This window comes from Onychostruthus taczanowskii, unplaced genomic scaffold (genome assembly GCF_017590055.1).
Source record: "Onychostruthus taczanowskii isolate IOZ18803 unplaced genomic scaffold, ASM1759005v1 scaffold22, whole genome shotgun sequence".
Taxonomy (NCBI): domain Eukaryota; kingdom Metazoa; phylum Chordata; class Aves; order Passeriformes; family Passeridae; genus Onychostruthus; species Onychostruthus taczanowskii.
Genome location: NW_024499462.1, coordinates 12820563 through 12841801, shown reverse-complemented (window position 1 = coordinate 12841801; position 21239 = coordinate 12820563). Strand labels below are relative to the sequence as shown.

The window sequence follows — 21239 nt, the reverse complement described above, 5'->3', positions numbered from 1 at the left end:
GGAGTGCTCCATGGCCACTAATGTTAACTTAGTTTAATATATATCACATCACAGCATGCTTCTGAGAAAGCACATGCTGAGGATTTTTAAGTGCAAATGACTCTTCTTCTTCAGCAATCTTTCTTCACCACTATTTTCCACTGGGATCTTGGATTTCAGATGGCAACAGTTATGAAATGAGATTACCTGTTCCTTGGATTCATTCAGCCATGCTGGAGTTTATGCAAAGGAGATCAATCGCATTGTGTTATTTCCATGGGCACAGTAAAGGCAGAGCCCCTTCTGAACTTTGCTGAGGGAAGAAACCCAGTGTCACAGCCAGTCCAAGTAAATAAAGTCACATATACAAACACATATTTCTTTGAATTTAGGGTTGTATGGAAAAGGTTGGTATCTTTGCCACTTGCTCTTCTCTCTGCCTCAAGCTCTAGAAAATTTTAATTTCACAAGACATCCTGGTATCAATTACCCTGGACAGAAGGCCTACCCAGGCAGGCATATCACAGTCAATGAGATAAGAATATGTCCCAGCCTGTACTGCAGCACAACCAGCATTTGTTTAGCTTTTCTCCTGAGCACTGACACTTGGTATTTCTCACCCTGAACAAAGTTATCCAGACTGATTGACTGTCTCCAGAAGAGCAGCAAATAGCTGCTTATATGCTGGTGATTTCTGTGATTACAGTCTGACTTAAGAGCCCATCATCTCAGTTCTAGTTATGGACCAGGCATCTCTGTGGCCCAGGAAAGCTGTTTAGTTTCTTTGTCCTCACCTTCTCTCACTGTCAGGATCTGGAGAATGACCAAGTGTTTAAGCCACAGTTTCACAGAAACTGTTACAGAACAGCATCATAGGCTGTACTTTTAACACAGCCTGAACTAACCTAAACTGCTGGCCATCACAGTCCTGCTCTGTCCCTGCCTCAGAGTGCCACACCCCTTCTTGGCACTAACAGAAGGGACACCAAGAAAGTTATTAATTTTCTCACTAGATCTCAGAGCAAAGATGGCACTATATGAGGACAGCTAAAGGCCAGAACTAGCAAATGGAAAGGCAAGGAGAAATATGTGGCTAATTAGATCAATTTCAGTCATCACAGGAGCATAGATTCTGTAATTCTTGAATCTTACAAGCATCTGAAACATTTTTTCAAGTGCAAGTATTGGATGCAGTATGGAAAGTGTGAATGGAAGGCCAGAGCAAAGTCTGTGAAAGAGTTTTCACTATTAAAGCTAAACAGAAATTATAGGGAAAGGACAAAATTAGACTCCTCTGCTATTATGAACAGAAGAAGCTCTGTTGTTGCCTACAGCAGCCCTCACAGCCAGAAATGAAAGGCCCAGAAGCTGAAGTGAGGTGGCAGACAGATGAGATGGGTCCTCCAGTTGGCAGAGCACTAGAACAGAAGGAGTGCAACTTGTCCACACAGCAAGTCAGAAGCAGAACTATGCAGCTGCCCTTCTCTTTTCCTATATAATCTTTAACAATTTCAGCCATTCAGTCTGGTGCTTTCTAGGCTAAGCATCTGTTAGAGCTTATTTTGGCTTTGCTTCAGGTCAGTCTTGCTCTTGGGAAGGTATTTTGCCAAACGAAATAGAAACCTTTTGGCTCCAGTGCTTGTGAGCAGATATTTAAAATATTGTTTTTGTCAAGGACAACTTCTTTTGATGGGCTGCAAAAGAGCCAAATTCAACTTGATACATTATTACAATCCCTGGAAGCTCTGGTTTGTATTGATTAAAGGGCAGTGGAAATCAAAGATTTCATTTTAATGGAGCAGTCTTCGAGCCTTTGCAGAAGTTCTATCCCAAAACCCAGAACTTGTGGTGACACAAACTGGACATTGCTTAAAACAATTAAGCACCATGTGCTCTTTGCATAGAATGTGTCCTATAATTTGACTTCAGCTGACAAAACAAATGTGCTTAGCAACAGCTAAGATACGTTAAAATCAGTACTGCCATGAACCCACAGTTGGAATTATGTCTTAGGAAAGGCTTTCCATTACACAGGAAACACAATTCTAGTTCCCATGAACAAAGATAATGACTGAACACTACGTAGCATAAGCCATGTTAAATACTGGACTGTGCTCCAAGTCACTACAGAGATAGTTGTATCTGCTTGACTACCTCAGTTGCAGCAAAATATTGAAATACTCTTCCCCACGATATTGACGTGCAACACAACAGCATAGAGAACTGCCATGAGAAAGCAGACTGAAAAAAAGTATATAAAAGTTTTCAAGGAAAGTTAATAAAAAGAGAATGAAGAAGTGTTCCAGCCTAAAAATGGTTTCTGCAAAACTCCAGCTGACATGGAGTCTCATCCCCTTCGGAGAGTTCTGTTATAGGATTCACAGTCATGCAAGGGGAACAAACACTTCAAGGTGAAGTTTTGCTAACTTGCTGTAGCCAAACATGAGCAGCTCTACAGTTCTTAACCAACGACTCCTACATTTCTGTGAGCCTTTATATACCCATAAAAAAGTACAAGGCTCCCACAGAAATGAGAAATATGTTCCACACGTTACCTTTTTCCCCACAGCCCTCAGATTTACTGTAGATGGTGGCATGACTGATCATCTGACTACCATCTGTCCAACATCTGCTTCTTAGTGAAGCCACCCTGCAAATAGAGTTAGCTGCCTCTAGGCTGCCAGTATTCATAATGAATACCCTGCTATATATTGAAGCTATCACTAATGCTGCTCCCTTAAAAAGATTCAGCATACTGACAGAGCCTGAGATCTCTGGTGGGGATGTGTGACAGTGATGCTATATTGCCATTAGCTTTTAACACTCAAATATCCTGACAATCCCCTAAACTCTGAAAGTAAATCACAGTAGCTTGTTTGAAATCCAAAAAAGAAAAGCCAAAGAAAAAAAGGAAACAACAACAACAACAAAAATTTTAAAAAATACGCTTTTAACACTCAAATATCCTGACAATCCCCTAAACTCTGAAAGTAAATCACAGTAGCTTGTTTGAAATCCAAAAAAGAAAAGCCAAAGAAAAAAAGGAAACAACAACAACAACAAAAATTTAAAAAAATATAACCCACAAGAACAGAACCTAAAGCCAAATCCAGGAACCCAGGAATTTTTGCAAGACTTGCAACAAAATTACATGCTTGGCATCATACTTCTGATGGCAAGACAGTAGCATGGCATCTTACAGAGGGGAAAGATTTTAGGCTCTGGACAGCTACAAACAACTGATGGTGCTTCAGTCATTTTAATGCCCAGAGCTTGCTACGAATTACATTTAGGATTCCCCTTCTGTCCCCTAAAGGCATAGGTAAGCTGAGCCAAACCACTGACTATTCCTGATTTCTATCTGAACTGTAAACCCTTTGGAGTTATATATCCTTTTGTGTCTCTATAGCTCTATGTGAATAGAAATAATATTTCAGTCTGCCAGAAATCCAGATCCCAGACTCAAGAAAGCTACTGAAGATTTAAGGTGCCATGACCCAAATTCTGCTTGCAAAGTGAGTTGCTTGCAAACTCCCTCCAGACTCATAAATATAGTTCTGTTTCCAATAGCATGATTCTATTTAATGCCTTCTGCATTTAAACCCATAATCCTTTAATAACTTTGGGAATATTTGAAGATATTAAAAGAAAAAAAAAAAAAAAAAAACAAAAAAAAAACCCACACAACCCAACAAGAAAGCAGTTGGGCATCCTGAAGTTGATAGTTTATATGAATAAGCCATAGGACAATAAAAGGCTAGACTGACCAAAGTAATAACTCCCAACACTGACTTGAAGAAATTAAAAGCAGGCCAGGAAGCTTAATTCAAAATGTGTTTTCAATTGATCTTTGTTCCTGACTGTGTTTAATGGTTAGCTGTTTGAGAAACCCTCTGGGGTTCTGCTAGTTGATTTCAAACCGGGAAACAAGCAGCAGTACCACAGAGAGAGAGAGATGCTTTTCTTTTCAAGAGAGTGAATTTAAACACTGCTGAAAGGTCACATACTACTAGTCTCAGAAAAACAAAAAAAGAAAGATTTCTAGGCAGAGCTAGATAAGGGAAGGTGACGGCACGGTGAGGGATAGCTCCCATTTCAAACCGGGAAACAAGCAGCAGTACCAGAGAGAGAGAGATGCTTTTCTTTTCAAGAGAGTGAATTTAAACACTGCTGAAAGGTCACATACTACTAGTCTCAGAAAAACAAAAAAAGAAAGATTTCTAGGCAGAGCTAGATAAGGGAAGGTGACAGGGCATGGTGAGGGATAGCTCCCAAAAATGTACCATTGGCAGAAGGCAGCCTTGCTGGTAGCTACAGAAACAAATGAGTGGGATGATATTTCAGTGGTGAATCAGCTTGGTTTTTATAAAAAAAAAAAAAAAAAAAAAAACACAAAACAAAACAAAACAAAACAAAGAAAGCAAAGGGATGTCATCCAGAATAGGAAATGGCAAATACCAAACCAAACTGTGGAAATTCTGAACTTCTCATGTCAAATTACACTGCAAAAGCTGTGAAATCGTTGTAGCTGCAAATAGAAATTTAACTTTTCAAAATGGGCCCGGAAATCAAACCTGAACAGTCTAATTAAGTGTGTTTATGTACTCCCCTCTCTGCCACAATAACTCAAGTTGAGCAGTGCTGTGAAGACCTGTGATTCAGCTGGAGTACTGGGCAGCTGGAATCAACTCTTTGTTTGTGCAGACCAGTCCAACCAGCCTTATGCAGTTTGCTCAGCCAATGCTGTATCATGCTTTCTGATGCAGAAAGGCAAATTGGCAATCAGAATACAGAAGGTGAATTCATATGTCAGTGCTCATGGTATTTCAAATCTAGACAGATTGGTTAGGACAGCATTTAGCAAAGAGCAACCCTTTCAAGGTTTGATACAAGATGAAATCAAATTTTGTTGCTGCACCTGAGATCTCAGCAGCATGAACTCATCTCAGCTGAAGAATTATTTCTTATTGGGAAACAGTATGGACACAATAGTCTTCTCCTTAGTGTAGTTGAAGACTTCCTCTCTTTCCAAAGTGCACAGTGTCTGGGTCAGGAAATGCCCTCTTCAGCTTCCTCTCAAAGCTGTTTCCTCAAAGGGTAAGGTCTTTCCTGCCTTCCCTCAGAAAACTGTGCATATCCTACACATGAACCTGTCCTCTACAGCAACATCAGTCATATTTTGCAGAAGTGAGAAACAGATCTAAAGGCTAAATGTCTTCCCCAGAGTCAGTGGAACAGACAGGGGGATATCACTATCCTAGTTGTTATCAAACACTTCACATTGTAAGAGCTAAAGCACTACCCAAAGTATGTCTCTGACATTTTTCCACTATATGGAGGCCTTGCCTTAACATCACCCAAATGCCAGCAACAAAAACACATTGGGCCCTCAGGTCTCCCAGGCTCCTACACAGAAACTGTTCCCTGGATTTTATTCTCACTGTTCCTTTCCAGCTCCTATTTCTATATGTAAATCAGTATCTTCTTACCTTCTCCCTCACTGCCCACTTACTCATCCAACACATCATGATGCAGCTGCCTCAAACTGGAAAAGAAAAACTGCTGAGAGCTGTGAAGGGACAGAAGCTGTCAGACCCTGGTGATATAAAAATCATATAATTCTTGGAGTTCACAAAACAACATTTTTGCCATTCCATATCTTGGCAGGCCTCCCTCCACCATCAAATGAAATATGTATTTCCCATTCTAGTTACTTCATTTCTGCATGCAGATTTTGTCTCAAGACACCAAATCAAATGTTTGTGCTGAATGACACAGCAAACATTGCCAGTCTCAAAAGTCTTGTTCAACACTTTAGAGGACATATGCAATTTTGGTCTGGGCTGAAATGTACAGAAAATGGTCACTTTGACCCATGCCATAAAGGGCACCAAGGAGAAGGACTTGCTTACTGATAGGAGCAGTAAAGCTGTAAAGTGATTGTATAAGAACAAGGGACTGGAAAATGAGATTATCTTCCCAACAAATAGCACACTGACACATTAACTGTTAGAAGTGTTAGAAACTTTTAACATTTGAAATCTGCCTGCACAAGAACTTTCACACTTATCTGCTATCAGTGACATTACACTTAATTTTATTTGGATATCAGGTATTAGAGGACATAGCTCTTCTCTGTTACATATGCTTTTAAGTCAAAAACCATAGCAGCAAGTTACCAGACAAAGGAACACTGTGTTTAAGGCTGCCTGCCAGAGATGACTTATTCAAGTTGATTACATGGAAAGGACAGTAGTGCTGCCACACTTCTACCCCATACTCCCTGGGGAAGAGAAAAAGCCAACAGTCATATCCAGGTTTTTTTCAGTTCACACTGCATTGGGTAGGCAGGAAGAATAGAATACAATGACACAAGGTTTGATCTTGCAGAGTAGTGCACCTAACTGCTTTGCTAGGTCAGCGCAAGCACATTCTATCTTAGTTTTAAGTGCAAGTAGTATAGCTCTCATTGGAAAGCTGACTCAGTCCATTATTTGAGTCAAAAGTAGAAAAGAATCATTATTTTAGATCATCAAGAAGCAGGAATGTCTTGAGAGATTGGGAAGTTCATGCTCTCAAAGACCCAAAACACCTTTCATTTCCATATATTTCAGTAAAATTTGGGGTTGTACTATCATATTATCACATCTTAAGGTTGAGTCGTCTTAGTATCTATAAGTAAATTTCTCCATGACATTCCTATGGGAAATGAAGGTAGGATATTATTACTTATGAGGAATTAAGGTACAATTGCAGTAAAATTAACAAATTCTACCTCATTGATTCAACCTTAATGTTACTAACATAAGAACCTTAGAAAGTTTCTTAAGAAAGTTACTAACTTTTTATTTTTTATTACATGTATTTCACTGCTGCGTGTGAATACATTACATGTATTGCATTGGTGGGAAAAGCTGTACGCACAGATTCCCACTTACGCTACTGACTTCAGAGGCGGCAGAGCGAAGTCAGCAATGCGTTAGCAGTGAGCGGTTAGCGGGCCGCGGTGTGCCGGCTGCTCTCACCGCCGCGGTGTCGGAGGCGAGCGGAGCCGCGGTGCCGGCCGGGGCCCGCGGCTGGCGGCAGGGCCCGGCGGGCGGCGCGCGCCCTCTGGCGGGGAGCGCCGCGCATCCCCCGCAATGGGGGCCGGCCCCGCAGCGCCCGCTCCCGCCGGGACAAGGACGGGCACGACGGGCAGCGCCTTCGGATCTCCCGGCGTCCGCACCATAAAATACACTGCTGCCTTTTTATAGAATATTAGAACTAGCACTTTCAGTCAGGTAACGCGCCCTGAAAAGAGGGTGAGCACACGACTGTCCAGACTATGGGAGAGGCATGGTATGAGACAACAGAAGACTTTCAGAGCATTGTAGAACCATAGATTCATTTCCTTTGAAAAAGACCACTGAGAGGATCAAGTTCAGTTAACCTGTCACTACCGAGTCCACTACTAAGCCATTTCCCCAAGTACCACATCTATGCATGCTACTTCCCTGTTCCAATGTTTGACAACCCTTTCAGTGAGTATTTTTTTTCTAATATCCAATCTAATCTTGGTGCAACTTGAGGTTATTTCCACTTTCAGAATAAAAGCAGTTAGCCATGGATCCCAATACTATGCAGTGATTTACAAAATTACAACAAAAAGCACACCACCAAACCTACTTTCTGTCCTTGAAGAGCCTGTTCCAAGCTATTACTGACACATTCCCACTAAAACCTGAGGGGTTATGGTACTGCAACATCAAAAATTTGCCTTTCAAATCAAAATGTCTTTTACTGCAGTTTTTAAAGGTAGCTCACCCATCTTTTTCTGACAGATCTCTCATTGGAAGCAGTGGAAATCTACATGCAAGAACTAAACAAAAGCAGCTAAATAAATAGGTTTTGGGACATATTTTTGACAATTTAAAAACTTCAACACTTCTCTGAGCCAAACATTTGTACCATTTGGGGATTGCTTGGGGTTTAGGATACTTTATTTCCACAGCCATTCTTTAGTGAGTATGTGTTTCCATTTTCCCTCCTCAGCGAGTAGAAAACTCTGACCATGAAAGTATCTGTTGCCCTCCGCATGCCAGCCTGTGGGCATTGCTCTCTGTTAGCTTTCACTGCAAGTTTTATTGTGTACTTTTATTGTAGCTTGGATCTCTGTATTTCCATATAGTGACTAAAAAGCACCAAGCAGCCCCCAGTGTGCTATTTTTGATCACCTAATGATGAATTCCATTGCCACTCTAAAGTTAGCAAAGCTATATTCTTTTATCTACACGGTATGCAATTGACACTATGCCTCATTATTTTTAGATGGTATTTGGATTTTCACTTTAAGCATTACCTCAGTAGTCCTATGTGTCAGTGTTATTTCTCTGATAATTAAGGTGGCCCCATAAAACATTACACAAAAGCAGGGAAGGGCTTGAATCCTTTTTGCTGAAATGATGAGGCTGACCCAGCTGATGCATTGCACTGGGAGCTGGTGGCTGCAATAGCTGTCTTTCATCTGCTGCCAATCTCCGATGCATCAGTATCTAAGATGTTTGATGAAGAATAAATAAGGGAACTAATTATCTTTTTAATGGGAAAAAACCCAAGATAACCCCCAAACAAACAAACCAAGCCCTCACAAGCCAGACCCTGAAAGCACTGCCCACAACTGCATCATGTACAAGTCCTGGGCAGAAGGCAGAACCAAGGGAACCCCAGGTTTAACCCCAGGCAGCAGCCAAGCAGGGCACAGCCTCTCACTCTCAGCTCCAGCAGCAGGATTGGGGAGAGAACCAGAAGGGTAAAAGCTGGAACACTCCTGGGCTGAGATATAGTTCAATGGGGAAAGCAAAAGCCACACAAGCAAAACAAGGAATTAATTCACTGCTTCCCATGGACAGGCAGGTGTTATGAAGCTGAGTAATGCACCCAGGCAGGTGCAGGAGAGAGCCCTTCATTACAAAAACCAGGCCTTTTTAAGCAGTTAGCCCATTACCAGGTACATTCCATTTAACCACAACAAATGTAATTCAACCAACAGCCACAAGCCAAACTGTGAGCACATAATGGCTGTATAACTTGTTTTTCTACCTCCAATTCAGCTGAGCTGGACTTTTCCACAGTCCTCTTCTACTTAGCCAAAGTAGCAGGCCTGAGCCATGATTTTACAAGGGTAACAAGGCCCTTGTTTCATTAAGGTCTTACCTGCAACACCTGCAACAGGCAGGTCTTCAGCCATCTCGAGGGAAGCAGGATCCCACCACCTGTACCCATTATTTGGGAAGAAAAAAACATCACTCCCAACATCCCCACTTCTTCCTTCTTCTCCCACTTTATATACTGAGCATGATGTCATATGGTCTGGAATATCCCTTTGGTCATTTTAGGTCACCTCATTGTGTCCTCTTCCAACCTGGTAGACAGAATGTACAACAGGAAACCTTTCTTATAATAAAGGAATAGAAATACCATATCCAATCCCATTAAACTAACCAGGTAAAATGCATCCTGAAATGATGAATCAAATCAATTGTAGATATTTCACTTTATCTGTAATGCAATGCAACAAATTTCCCCTAGAGCAAGAAATGATGTTAATTTCAGTAATACAAGCAAGACAAGAAGATGGCTACTGATAAAGAAATTACACATCACCAGTGAAATTGCAGCTGACATGACAGCAAATGCAATAATAATGACTCAGTCACAATCAAGGACTATAAAGAGAAATATTACAAGAGCAGATAATTATATTCATCATCAAAATCAGATGCAGGGAAACCTAGCAAGGGACACTGTAAAATCAGAAGGCCCTGAGTTACCATGCTGATCCATGCAGACATGAGAATGTGTTTTCTGTGTCTCTCCTAGGCAGACAGATTGAAGTACAACTGCTGCTTCATATTAAGTTGCCCAATTTTAAAGGTGAAAACATAAAACTATAATGGGCTCTTACAGAGCCTTGCTTGCTCCACATGACTCTGCAGCTGACTGTGTCAAATTAAGCACCAAGCCCAGTTTGATGCAAACAAGAATGAGATCAAACAGGTACTCTCTAACAAGAGCACCTCACACATTAGACTTCTCAATGACACATCAAAGCTCTGGGAACACAAACGTTTTAAAGCTTTATGTAATTTCACCCAGCCACACCTACAACAAATGAAGGCTGTGCAGAGAAAGCCTAAGAATAGGAGATCCAGTTTTTACTGGTACACAGACCTGGAAGTGCTTCTATGAAGAGATAAAATCTGTTTATGCTCCCATGCATTAGCTCTCCTTTGTAGTTTTGAAAGGTATTCCCCACTTACGTAAGAGATGCAAACTGCTTCCACATAGGCAGAATGTGTGATCTTTTATTGAGGCACTTCGTTTATACTTGAGAGCCTTCTTCAGTGACACAGCTGAAATTGCTCATTTACTGATGACGTTCAGGCCTCAGCTAATGAAGCAGAGAAAACTCCAAAAGCCATCTGTCATGATAAAGTGGCTAACAAAGAGAAAGCGAAGTTCTGAAAGAATCCAGCCCTCTCAGCAGCTATCGAAAGCATACATGTTTCATTTCACAGCATATCCTCAGGTGGAAGGGACGCACTGCTCCACGAGTCACACCACTCGCCCGAGAGCAGCGTTCAAACACTTCTAGAACTCCGTCAGGCTGGTGCTGACCGCTTCCCCGGCGACCTTGTTCCCTGTTCCAACCACCCTCTGGGTGAAAAGCCGTTTTCTAATATCCAAACTAAATCTCCCCTGACACATCTTCAGGCCGTTCCCTTGGCTCCTTGTGCCACCGCAGACATCAGCGCCTGCCGCTCCGCCGCCCCTCACGCGGAGGCTGCGGGCTGCCCCGGGGCCCAGCGCCACATGCCCAGCCGCGCTGCTCGGGAGCGAACCCACGGGCACCACAAGCAACAGGCAAGAGTCACCAGTAAGTGATTTTGCGGGGTAGTCACTTAATTAGGGGCAACCAGCATTTCCTCTCAACAGAATACCTGACGACCACTTATTCTTCTATTGAGGCAATAAAGACTAACAGCACTTGCCTGTCTCACAGAACCAAGACCCCAAGGGCTGTATAGCCCCGCAAACAGCACTACTGGAGCGCCTTCTCCGGGCGCCGTGCCCGCCCAGCTGCGTTCGCAGCGCCGCCCCCTCAGAGCCGTGAGGCAGCGCCGGCCGCCTGCGCCCTCAGGGCGCCCTGAGCCCCGCGGCGCGGCCCGGACGTGCCCAGCCCGTCCGCACGAGGGCGCTCACCCACCCCCGCCGGGAGAGCGCGCGGAGCGCCGCACAGCCAGCACGATCCCGCGACCTCCGTATGAGCGGCATCTCCACAGCCAATACACGGCCTTAAAGACGGGCGGGGAGGGCGCTGCTGGCCAATAGGAGAGAGGACAGAGGGGAGGCGGGGAATGCGAGAGCCCAATTGAGAAACTTTCCGGCCCCGGGAGGGTGGGAACAAGAGTAAGGTTCAGTCACACACGGTGCGCGCTTCCTCCAATCAGAGCGTCTCTCCTCATCGCGCGCTCTGGATTGGCTAACAGATAGCCTCAGCTCGCCCGTCTCGCCAATAGAAAAGCAGCGCTGCATGACAGACGTTCGGCTCAGCCAATTACTGTCGGTACGGAGGACCCAGCCTCTCTCTCTTGCAAAATGGCGGCCACAGCTCCCGGTGCGGCTCCTCCCGCGGCCGCCCCGCCGCAGAGTCCGACGCGGGGGCGCCCCCCCCCGCGCCCCCCCCGCCGCAGAGTCCGACGGCGGCTCCCACCGCCCCGGCGGGGAGCGTTCCCCCCGCGGCCGCGCCGACTCCGCCGGCCGCGCCGGCCCCGCCACCCGCCGCGCCACTGTCAGCCGCGCTCTCGGGCCCTTTCCCCGGCGGCCGCGTGGTGCGGCTGCACCCGGTTGTGCTCGCCTCCATCGTGGACAGCTTCGAGCGGCGCAACGAGGGCGCGGCGCGGGTCATCGGGACGCTGCTGGGTAAGAGCCGCCGCCCTGCCCGGCCCTGCCCGCCGCGGCCTCGGGGGGAGCGCCCGCCCTCCCCGCGGCGTCCCCCTTACCCTTGTCCCTCCCGCAGGGACCGTGGACAAGCACTCGGTGGAGGTCACCAACTGCTTCTCCGTCCCGCACAACGAGTCCGAGGATGAGGTACGGAGGCGGCCCGGGCGGAGCGGGGCTTCTCTGGGCCGGGCGCGCCCCCCGCGCTCCGCCGCTGCACGGTGTCGTGCCCGTGTTGCCCTCCGGGCTAAGCGCCCTTAACCAGCTGCATCCCGTTTCGCAGGTGGCCGTGGATATGGAATTTGCCAAAAACATGTACGAGTTGCACAAGAAGGTGTCTCCTAGCGAGATCATCTTGGGCTGGTAAGTTGTCCCATAATTCACTTTGTCACAGATGGAAAAGCAGAAGCACTAATGCCTGTGACGGTCATACCCTGCAACTCTTGTTACACAGTCAGTGGTAAAGCTCCTGAAGCTCCTGAAAAGAAGAGATGGTATTGGAGACTTAAAGGATTTGGTTTTGTTTATGTCTGGCAAGGTACCGCAGAGGAGTGATATGTTAGAGAATATGTGCCCAGCTTTGTTAGAAGAACTTACTTCCTGTAATACAACCTGTACCATGGAAGTTGACTGGTGAGAAAGAAGGGAGAATACAAAAGAGGTTTTTAATGTACCAGAGGTGTCAGGAGGAATCACTGATACCAGTTTGAGTACTTAGTTCTGTGCTGGAAGTAACCTGTGTGTGGGATGTGAAGCAAGATCAGTACAGTGTTATGGGAACACAGTCTGTGCCTGAGTGTGTGGCAGTGTGTTTATCACTCTTTTCATGCCTACAAAATGGCTTCATTTTCTTTCTGTGTAGCAAGCTTCCTTAACAGCCTTCTAATGGCACAGCAGAGTGCAGTTCCAGTGACAGGAGCTTGCCTGAGAATGTGAGATGCTAATTGCAGAGCAGTTAAAGGAGCTAGATTAACGAGTTAGACCTCCTGCAGAGGGATGTGTGATTTGTGGATGACAAAATTCACCCAAGTTTGTTTGGTGTGCTTTGACTTACGTAGATGGAAAAAGCTGGTCTAGAACACAGTGACGGATAACTGAATATTGGATGTCTGATGTCAATTTAGTGATGTTTTATGGCTGCTACTACAGCACTGGCCCGTGCGTATTCCTGGTGTGGGTGTGCTCAACCTCCGATTCCAATAATTTTAGGGACAAGAGGCCATAAAGTAAAAAATGTCCAGTAAAACACTTATGGTTAGTATGCTGCTACAGCTCAGTGCTTGGAAATCGGTGGTTTAGGATACAATCCTGTTAAATACCAACAACACAAAACACTGGGCACTTGAGTGTTGGAAGGAGGCCCTTTAACGTGTGTTCTTTTGAAGGTATGCAACAGGTCATGACATCACGGAGCACTCGGTCCTGATCCACGAGTACTACAGCCGGGAAGCACACAATCCCATCCACCTCACCGTGGACACAAGTCTCCAGAATTCACGCATGAGCATTAAAGCCTATGTCAGGTACTCTGCCAGGGGAGCAGTGTGAATTACTGAGAGATGCCCCGTCAGGGTAGCAAGGAACGTAGTGGGGTGCAGTATCCTTTCTTGGACAATATTGTGCAGTAGTTAAACATAGTGGTGAGCCCAGGATCATGGCTTACTTCTCATTGGAATGTCTTGACCACTGTATATAGGCTTAAAGATTTCATTAACTGGAACCTCATTGGGGTGGGGAATTGTGACTTAATTAACAATTTTCAGAACATCTTTGGAATATTTCACAGGGTTCACACAGCTGGCAGTAATGTCACTAACTTCCATCACACTGACTGAATGGTAACCTGTAGCAATGGGGCTTTATTGCTCCGCAGTGCCCTTATACAAGTTGGAGGATTAGTGTGGTTAAAACAATTCAAACAGCATCTTCTTGATGGGTCTTTCTTCCCCTTAACCCCATAATTCTTATCAGTTAACAATGGAGATTAAATATTGAGAAGTTAAACTCTTCCACCTCACTGAATTCCTCCCACTATTGGCTGAAGAGCTCTGCTCTGCTCAGAAAAAACCGTTTTCTTTGTGTATTGCTTCTTGACTGTGCATCTTTAAAATGGGAGCTGTTCTGTGATATCTTACTTAAAGCATAAATGGACTGCAAGTACTTTGAATAATAGGTATAATAGAGGTGTTGAGAGTGCTTTGTACTTGAATTTTGTCATATTGCTTGTTGTTTCAGTCATTTTGTAAAGCATGAAGTATTTCAGGATAGAAGAAACTTTCTATAAAAGCAAGAAGGAACTTTGGTTAAGATGATAGTTCTTCATGCATTCATGGTGACGTCAAACCAGCTAGGGGTATTCTTGGATGAAAAAGAGCAATTAATAGCATGCCAGAACTGGTTTCCTGTCCTCAGTTATCCTTGGGTCTTAAAATTGCTGATTTTGGTGAGAATGAGTAATGCACTCGTGTTCACGCTTTGGTGCTAACAGAGATCTTTGAGATGGAAATCTCTTCCTTCCTCCCTTATATATGTCCATGCTGAAAATGTTTTGTTGTTTTCTTGTTTTTTTTTTTCCTAGTGCCCCAATGGGAGTCCCTGGTAAAACTATGGGAGTGATGTTCACACCACTAACAGTGAAATATGTTTATTATGATACAGAGCGGATAGGAGGTGAATGCTTTCTTCCTATTTTGGTTATAACCATTGTTGTGACAATGTTCAAATGCTTCTTTTACCCTGGTAAAGCTGCCATTCTGGGAATTTTACTGGTAATCAGACTGTCTTCCTGAAGCTGACCTAAAAAAATCTCCAACAAGTTAAGGGTTTAAAGTGTTATCTGTGGCAGTCAGTTTTTTTCACTGCTTCTCCTTTTGCTTTCAGTGGATCTCATCATGAAGACCTGCTTCAGCCCCAACCGAGTGATTGGCTTGTCCAGTGACTTGCAGCAGGTGGGGTCGGCGTCAGCCAGGATCCAGGACACCCTGACCATGGTGCTGCAGTACGCCGAGGACGTGCTGGTACGGCCAGCTTTCTGTCAGCCACAAAAAAAGTTTGATGTTAACTTGTGCATCTTGGTTTTCTCTTTAGTATTTCTCTTTCTGGGCCATAAACTTTGAGTTCCACTTATGCTGAAGTGTGTGTTTCTTATGCTTAGTCTGGCAAAGTGGCTGCTGACAACACTGTCGGGCGCTTCCTGATGGATCTTATTAACCAGGTGCCAAAGATTTCACCAGAGGACTTTGAGACCATGTTGAACAGCAATATCAATGTAAGATCTTAATTTTTTCTGTCCCTTGCTAGCAATTTTGAAAATTTTTCATACAGACATAAATTTGTCTATGATCTATCTTTTCATATCAACATGCTAATACAGCTTTTTTTATTGTCAGTAATTTGGTGTTTTAAGGGCTGAGGGTGGATAAAGAAGCTCGGCACCATCTTGCAAGCAGCTCCAGATAAAAGTATTAATTTTTAAGGACTTAGGTATTTTGCAAGTCACGTGAAAACCAGTACCAATTTTTCTTTTATATTGATTGGACAGTATGAGTGACCAAACTTAAAAAATTTTTATTTCAGCAATAACTGGTGACTTCCCAGATTCCTTTGCCTGAGCTGGAGTTTTGTCTCTTTGCATAACACTTATGAATAAGGTTTTAGCATGCTACCTGATTTCTCTAACAGATTTTTAGAGAACTGAAGTTTCTGAATGTGTTGTTCACCCACAGTCTGTAAGACCAGAACTAATTTTTAATTTTGCTTATACCCTTTGACTTCTCTGGTTAACATGGGTGAACTCAGAGTTAAAATTTTACAAGCAGTGTTTCATATGCCCGGAATCCAAAAGCTTCCTGCAAGGGAAGCATTCTTCAGGGCAGGACTTTCAGGAGTGACAATATTTCTTGTAAGCTGATTGTAAAATGCTTTACAGATGTTAAAAATTCAGCTAATAAGCTAGAATTTGTTAATATTTCTGATCACTGTTTTTTTCCCCTCCCTTTCAGGACCTACTGATGGTAACCTACTTGGCAAATCTCACACAGTCACAGATTGCTCTGAACGAAAAACTTCTGAGTTTATAAAGAAACTTTTGCCACCCTACACTTCAAGGAGCCTGAAGAATGAGCAGATACACTTTTCTGTTGTGTTAGAAATTTCCTTGGACTGTAATTTAATTACCTACATGACTTGGTTTACATCGTTATTTCCATTGCTCTGAAAAGTCCCTAACATGCTTTAGGAAATGAATGGGAGTGACTGCAGTTCAGTTGAGCCTGGTATTTTAAAATGAAATATGAGAATCTTAGGTCTTGTGGATTTGTCTACTTGTATAACAAAATACAGCTTTATTGTAAGAATGTATTTGGAATAAAAGTTCCATTGCAGTGGCAACAATGGTTTCTGTCCAGAAAAAAAACTTTCTCATTTATTGTGTAATGAATCCATTTTTGAAAGCGGGCGGGGGGTAAGATGGCATCAGGAAAGAAAGAGTGGATGGGAGTGAGCTCCAGTTCTTTGCAGGTTTTTTTTCCAACTGCTAAAGCACACTGAAAGTGTGGGGATTTGTGTTGCATATAATATGCTTTAGCATGCAGGTCTGCAGAATATTCTCTGGTTTAGTGTGGTGCTGTGTATATCCCTTCAGCAGGGTACTGACAGACTATGAGACAGTAAATTCAGTTTATGGTATCACTTCTATGCATATAATTATTTTCTGATTGTTTGGGAAAGGAAGTAAAGGTCAATAGCATTAGCCCCTCTTAAAGAGGGAGTTCAGAGAATTAAAGCCAGCAACTAAGTTCATGGTAAAAGAGTTTGAAAAGCATTTGTGGCTAAACAATCTTGGCTACTGGAGTTTCCATCTTTGCCAAAGAAGAAAAGGACAGCAAAATGACAATCCATGAGATTAGAGGTTGAAAGTTAGGTGTTGCCAAATAGGAATTTTCTATTTCATAATGCTGTACTGCTGCTAAAATTATGTGAAGAGAAACCCCATTTTCTCCCCAAGATATGTTTCATGTTAACTAAGTTCCAGCTGGAAGAAAGCCACTACAAATATCAGCTGCAACTTTGCACAGTCTCTGCCAATAACATTACCTTTAGAAGGCTGTCTTACAGTTCAGCTATGCTGAGGGGGTACTCTGCTTTAACAGAGTTAAGGCATCCCTTTTCTACAACAAAACTGTTCCCACCTTACTAAGGACTGTATCTAGTTTGCTGAATGAATGTGAAATTGAAGTATGCAAAGAGAGTCTTCTCCAAAACTGGTAATTTGCCAGCTAAATCCAAGAATAAGACTCAGATTACAAATCTGTAGATCCTGTATCGGTTGTTCCAGTCTAGAGAGTTCCCCCAGTGACTCAATGCTAAATTCTAAGTTCTAATTGCAAGGTCAATGTAAACGGAAAGTGAAGGTCCAGCAAAGATCCTCATCTCATTGAAAATGTTATTTGTGAGCATTAAATAAGTATTAGAACTCAACTCTTTTTTTATTAGTCTGAATAAAAGTGTTTCACTTTCTCTTTTTTAAACTTAATATTCTTAAATTCAGCCATTTAATGTTTCAAAATTTTCAGATCACTGTTTTTGAAGAAAGTTTTGACGTGGCAGAAAAGAGGAAGCAGCAAAGGTGAATAAGGCTCTCAATTACTGCAAGGAAGTTGCAGTGGTGGGGAAGCAAAATATTTTTTCCCTTATCACTCCTCTGCAGGAAACTCTTCCATTCCCTCTTAGGAAAAGGGAGAAAACATAAAAAGAAAGCTATTCAGCTTTTAGAGTGTTAAAAATCTATGTTGTTTTATAAGCTGGTGTGCACAAAATGCAAAGTTCCAAGAAGAACATTTGTGATCATTGTGGAATTTGCCAGTCCTTGCAAGTACTGAAGACTAATAATGAAGATATGTGATAAGGAACTAAGGTTATGTCTTTCTAGGTAGAAAGATTCACTGCAAAGCAGAGGTGTCTGAAGTGACCAAAGTCCACGAGTTTAGGCCTTTGCAAGACAGGACATTGCCAAATGCTTGGAGGTGGGGTAGGAAAAGAGATTCCTTTTAAAAAATTCTCTCTGGTCCCATCCATTCTGTCCTTGTGAGTGTACACATGGTGATCCTCACTTTGACTCTGGAGTTTTGAATGTCTGATTTCAAATTTCAGTGACCACTTTTATGAAGGACAACACTGTGAGCACAAGTGTAATGCATCATTTTGCTTAATTGTAAAGCCTGAGCTGTGCTGTTACCTAGAAGGCATTCCTTCTCTAGAATTGCAAAATGTTGAGAGGAATTACTAAAGGTATTCTATTAGAATTGTTCCACTCTACAGAACCTGTCTAAAAACTTGGACTTCAGTAGAAAATTCGGTGGGGAAAACTTGGGAGTCAAGAAACATCACCAAGGATTTCAAGCTTTAACTCTGTGTTGGTTTGTAAATTGCATGAATTAATTAGGGAACTTTCTCCTTTTCTTTTGTTTGTGTGTTTCTTCAGAATGTGTTGCTCCAAATGACTGACGAAGTTAGTTTCACACAGTCAAGACAGATAATTCTCTGGTATTCTTCTATATATTATACTGAGTTCTACTAGTGATCTCACTAAAACAATAAAAAACTTCCATCCTCTAATGCATTCAGCATTTTCTTTTCCTATATGACTTCTATGAATGAGTATAAATTCCTGGACATTACTGTATTACATTTATTTGTGACAGTGTGCATATCTTCCTGGTAAATATTAGGCTTTAAAATACCTTGTTCGAACAACTCTTTTACCAGCTCCCAACACTCAAGTATTTAAGGGCTCAAATTATGTAAATTATTAAGAATGTTAAAATGTTTAACATCTTCAAATTTGTTTTTTTAATCCTGGCTTAGTTGAGCTCATCTTGGGTTTTTACCTAAGCATGAAGTTCTTGAACATTTCTTTTCCTCAATATACATAATAATATTCAGAACAGAGTTTAATGTTACAATGAATTCTCTTGTTCTCTTTTGGTATAACTTGGAGGAATGTATCAAGTCCATCCATCTTGTTGCCTTGGGCCTTTTTCAGACACAATCTCAGGCAGCTTCATCAAAGGAGAAGGGTTTCAGCCAAGCACCTCTGGGCAGTACAGAGGCAATGAAGATGGGTTTTGCAGTGAGCAGGGTGACTTTGGACAAGCTGCAGTTTAATTAGCCCACAGACATTATGCTTTGCTCTGACATCTTCCCGGAACAGTAAGACTGCTGTGTTTATCAAAATTAATACTTACATGATTATAGACTACCTTATTAATAATATTTATATTAGGGAATAATATAATATTTATATTTAGGGAATGCTTTCATAATAATTCAGGAGGAGGTGGTAATGGTCCACTATTTTTTAACCAATGAGACTCAGCAGAAAAAAAATCTATATTGTTTGGAATAACAAACCTCATTGTTATCTGCAATTTGAAACTTAAATCCTTGCTGCCAGAATAGCAACTTCATTTGGTGATTATTTCCATGTACTGGGATGAAGGTCACTAAATTTGCGTTTTTAGTTGAGTCACTTCAGTTTCTTGGCAGCTGCAAAGAGGAGGCAGTGTTTGGGTGTGCGATTTTGTGAACCTGCGGACATACGCCACCTATAGCTGAAATTCACGGGTTCGATCCTAATGACTAAAATTGATGTGAAAATGTTAGACACACAACCCTTCTAGAACAGTTAAGCAGAACAAGCTGCTGTTGTCCTGCGCTTTGATGAAGGGTGACGCTTCAATTTCCTCACAAGGGAACCAGAGACTGGTCGGCGGTTCTGCAGGGTGGTGCGACAGCCCGAGGCTCAGAGCAGGGCGGGCGCAGCACGAACGTGACTCACCGGGCAGCGCCTGCCCTGAGCAGCTAACCACACCCTGCGCTCCTCCTGCCGCCCGAGGGACCTGGCTCGCTCTGCTCCCTGCACACCGGGAAGGTTGACCCAACAGCTCACCGGGACTGTGCATTTCAGTAACTGCAGTCACAAGGCAGTCTAACAGGAGAAGTGGTTTTAGTGCACAATGTAGACTTGGGCCACTGCAGCATCCTGTGGGTTTGTTACACTTTGACCTATGGTTCAAAGCTGACCAGTTCTTACAACAAACTTGGGGAAAGTCTTTGTTTTTAATTTCATTATATTGGCTGAGTAGAACAGCACAACTAATACTTTATATTACTTAAGTGGGAAATAATGTTCCAACCAGGACACATAGAGAAGCAGCAATGCTTTAGCTGCCTACATCACCAACAATAAATTCCTCTGGAAAAAAAGGTGGTTTCAGCTCTTTTGACAGCACTCAGCAACACTACGTAGTTGAGCCGAGTCACTCCAGACCAGAATTCTGTCCAGTACCATGTTCTAGGATCAGATGCAAGAATATAACAAAAGAGAAGAACAAAAGTTTGTCTCTCCCCTAAACTTGAATTTTCTAATAGTGAGAAGCTGCCTTGACACTGCATGGGGTTTTAGAAGCTTTCCTAAATGTGGGGGCTCAAGGTAAAGTAACAAGCCAAGGGATTTCCCTAAATACAGAGTGAAATTAGATGACCACAATTGTTCCATTGCATGCTTTAAAAAAGTAAATCCAAATATTCTTGTTGACACATAAACATTCAGTGCATTTAACAGATTCTTCAGACATGTGTAATTTTGTTAAAAATATTCTCATCTTCCTTTTACACAAAAATAAAGGAATTTGTTTTAAATTTGTCTTTTCTTGAGTAGCTTAAGTCAAAACAGTCCACTAAATGAAAAAGATAAAGAACAGTGTATTTTATAAATTTACTTGGTTCCCATGGAAACAAGGATTAAAATATATACCTGTCCTGAAAGAAATGTGCTTATCAGGTGAAATAAAGCAGATATGCACTCGGAGTGTCAGCTGAAGAATGCTGTGAGGATTAAATTCTTAAAGCCACCCCTGATGTGTTCTGAGTAAGCAAGAGAGAACAAGCCCGATTTTCCTGGATAGGTAATGTATTAGATTCACGTGGCTTTAGGTGCTCTTCATTTGAAGAAAGTAAGCATGGTAAATTATTACCCACCTATTTTCTGCTGTCTGCACTTCACGCTGTTTTATGGACAAAGAGAACAGTGGTTGTTATTTCATCTCGAGCTGAAGTGCTGCACCAGGTTACAGGAAAGAACCAAAGCTGCTTGCATTGGAATGATCTCTAAACTGCTAACATGTTTGTCATAAACAAAAAAGGGGCTATTTTGAATAACCTCAAGTAACTGGTGCATAATATTATAGGTGAATCCTTCATAATTTGTATCTTGTTAGTCA

General features: G+C 42.6%; 1 protein-coding gene across 1 annotated transcript; it reads left to right on the top strand.

Moving 5' to 3' along the window:
* The first annotated feature begins 11529 nt into the window (after positions 1 to 11529).
* Positions 11530 to 16350, top strand: EIF3F (eukaryotic translation initiation factor 3 subunit F). The gene is made up of 9 exons (XM_041404988.1): positions 11530 to 11656; positions 11701 to 11940; positions 12038 to 12108; positions 12242 to 12321; positions 13344 to 13481; positions 14537 to 14628; positions 14839 to 14975; positions 15113 to 15226; positions 15960 to 16350. The coding sequence occupies exons 1-9, from the start codon at positions 11617 to 11619 to the stop codon at positions 16035 to 16037; spliced, it is 990 nt and encodes a 329-aa protein (XP_041260922.1). The 5' UTR covers positions 11530 to 11616; the 3' UTR covers positions 16038 to 16350.
* The last annotated feature ends 4889 nt before the right edge of the window (positions 16351 to 21239 follow it).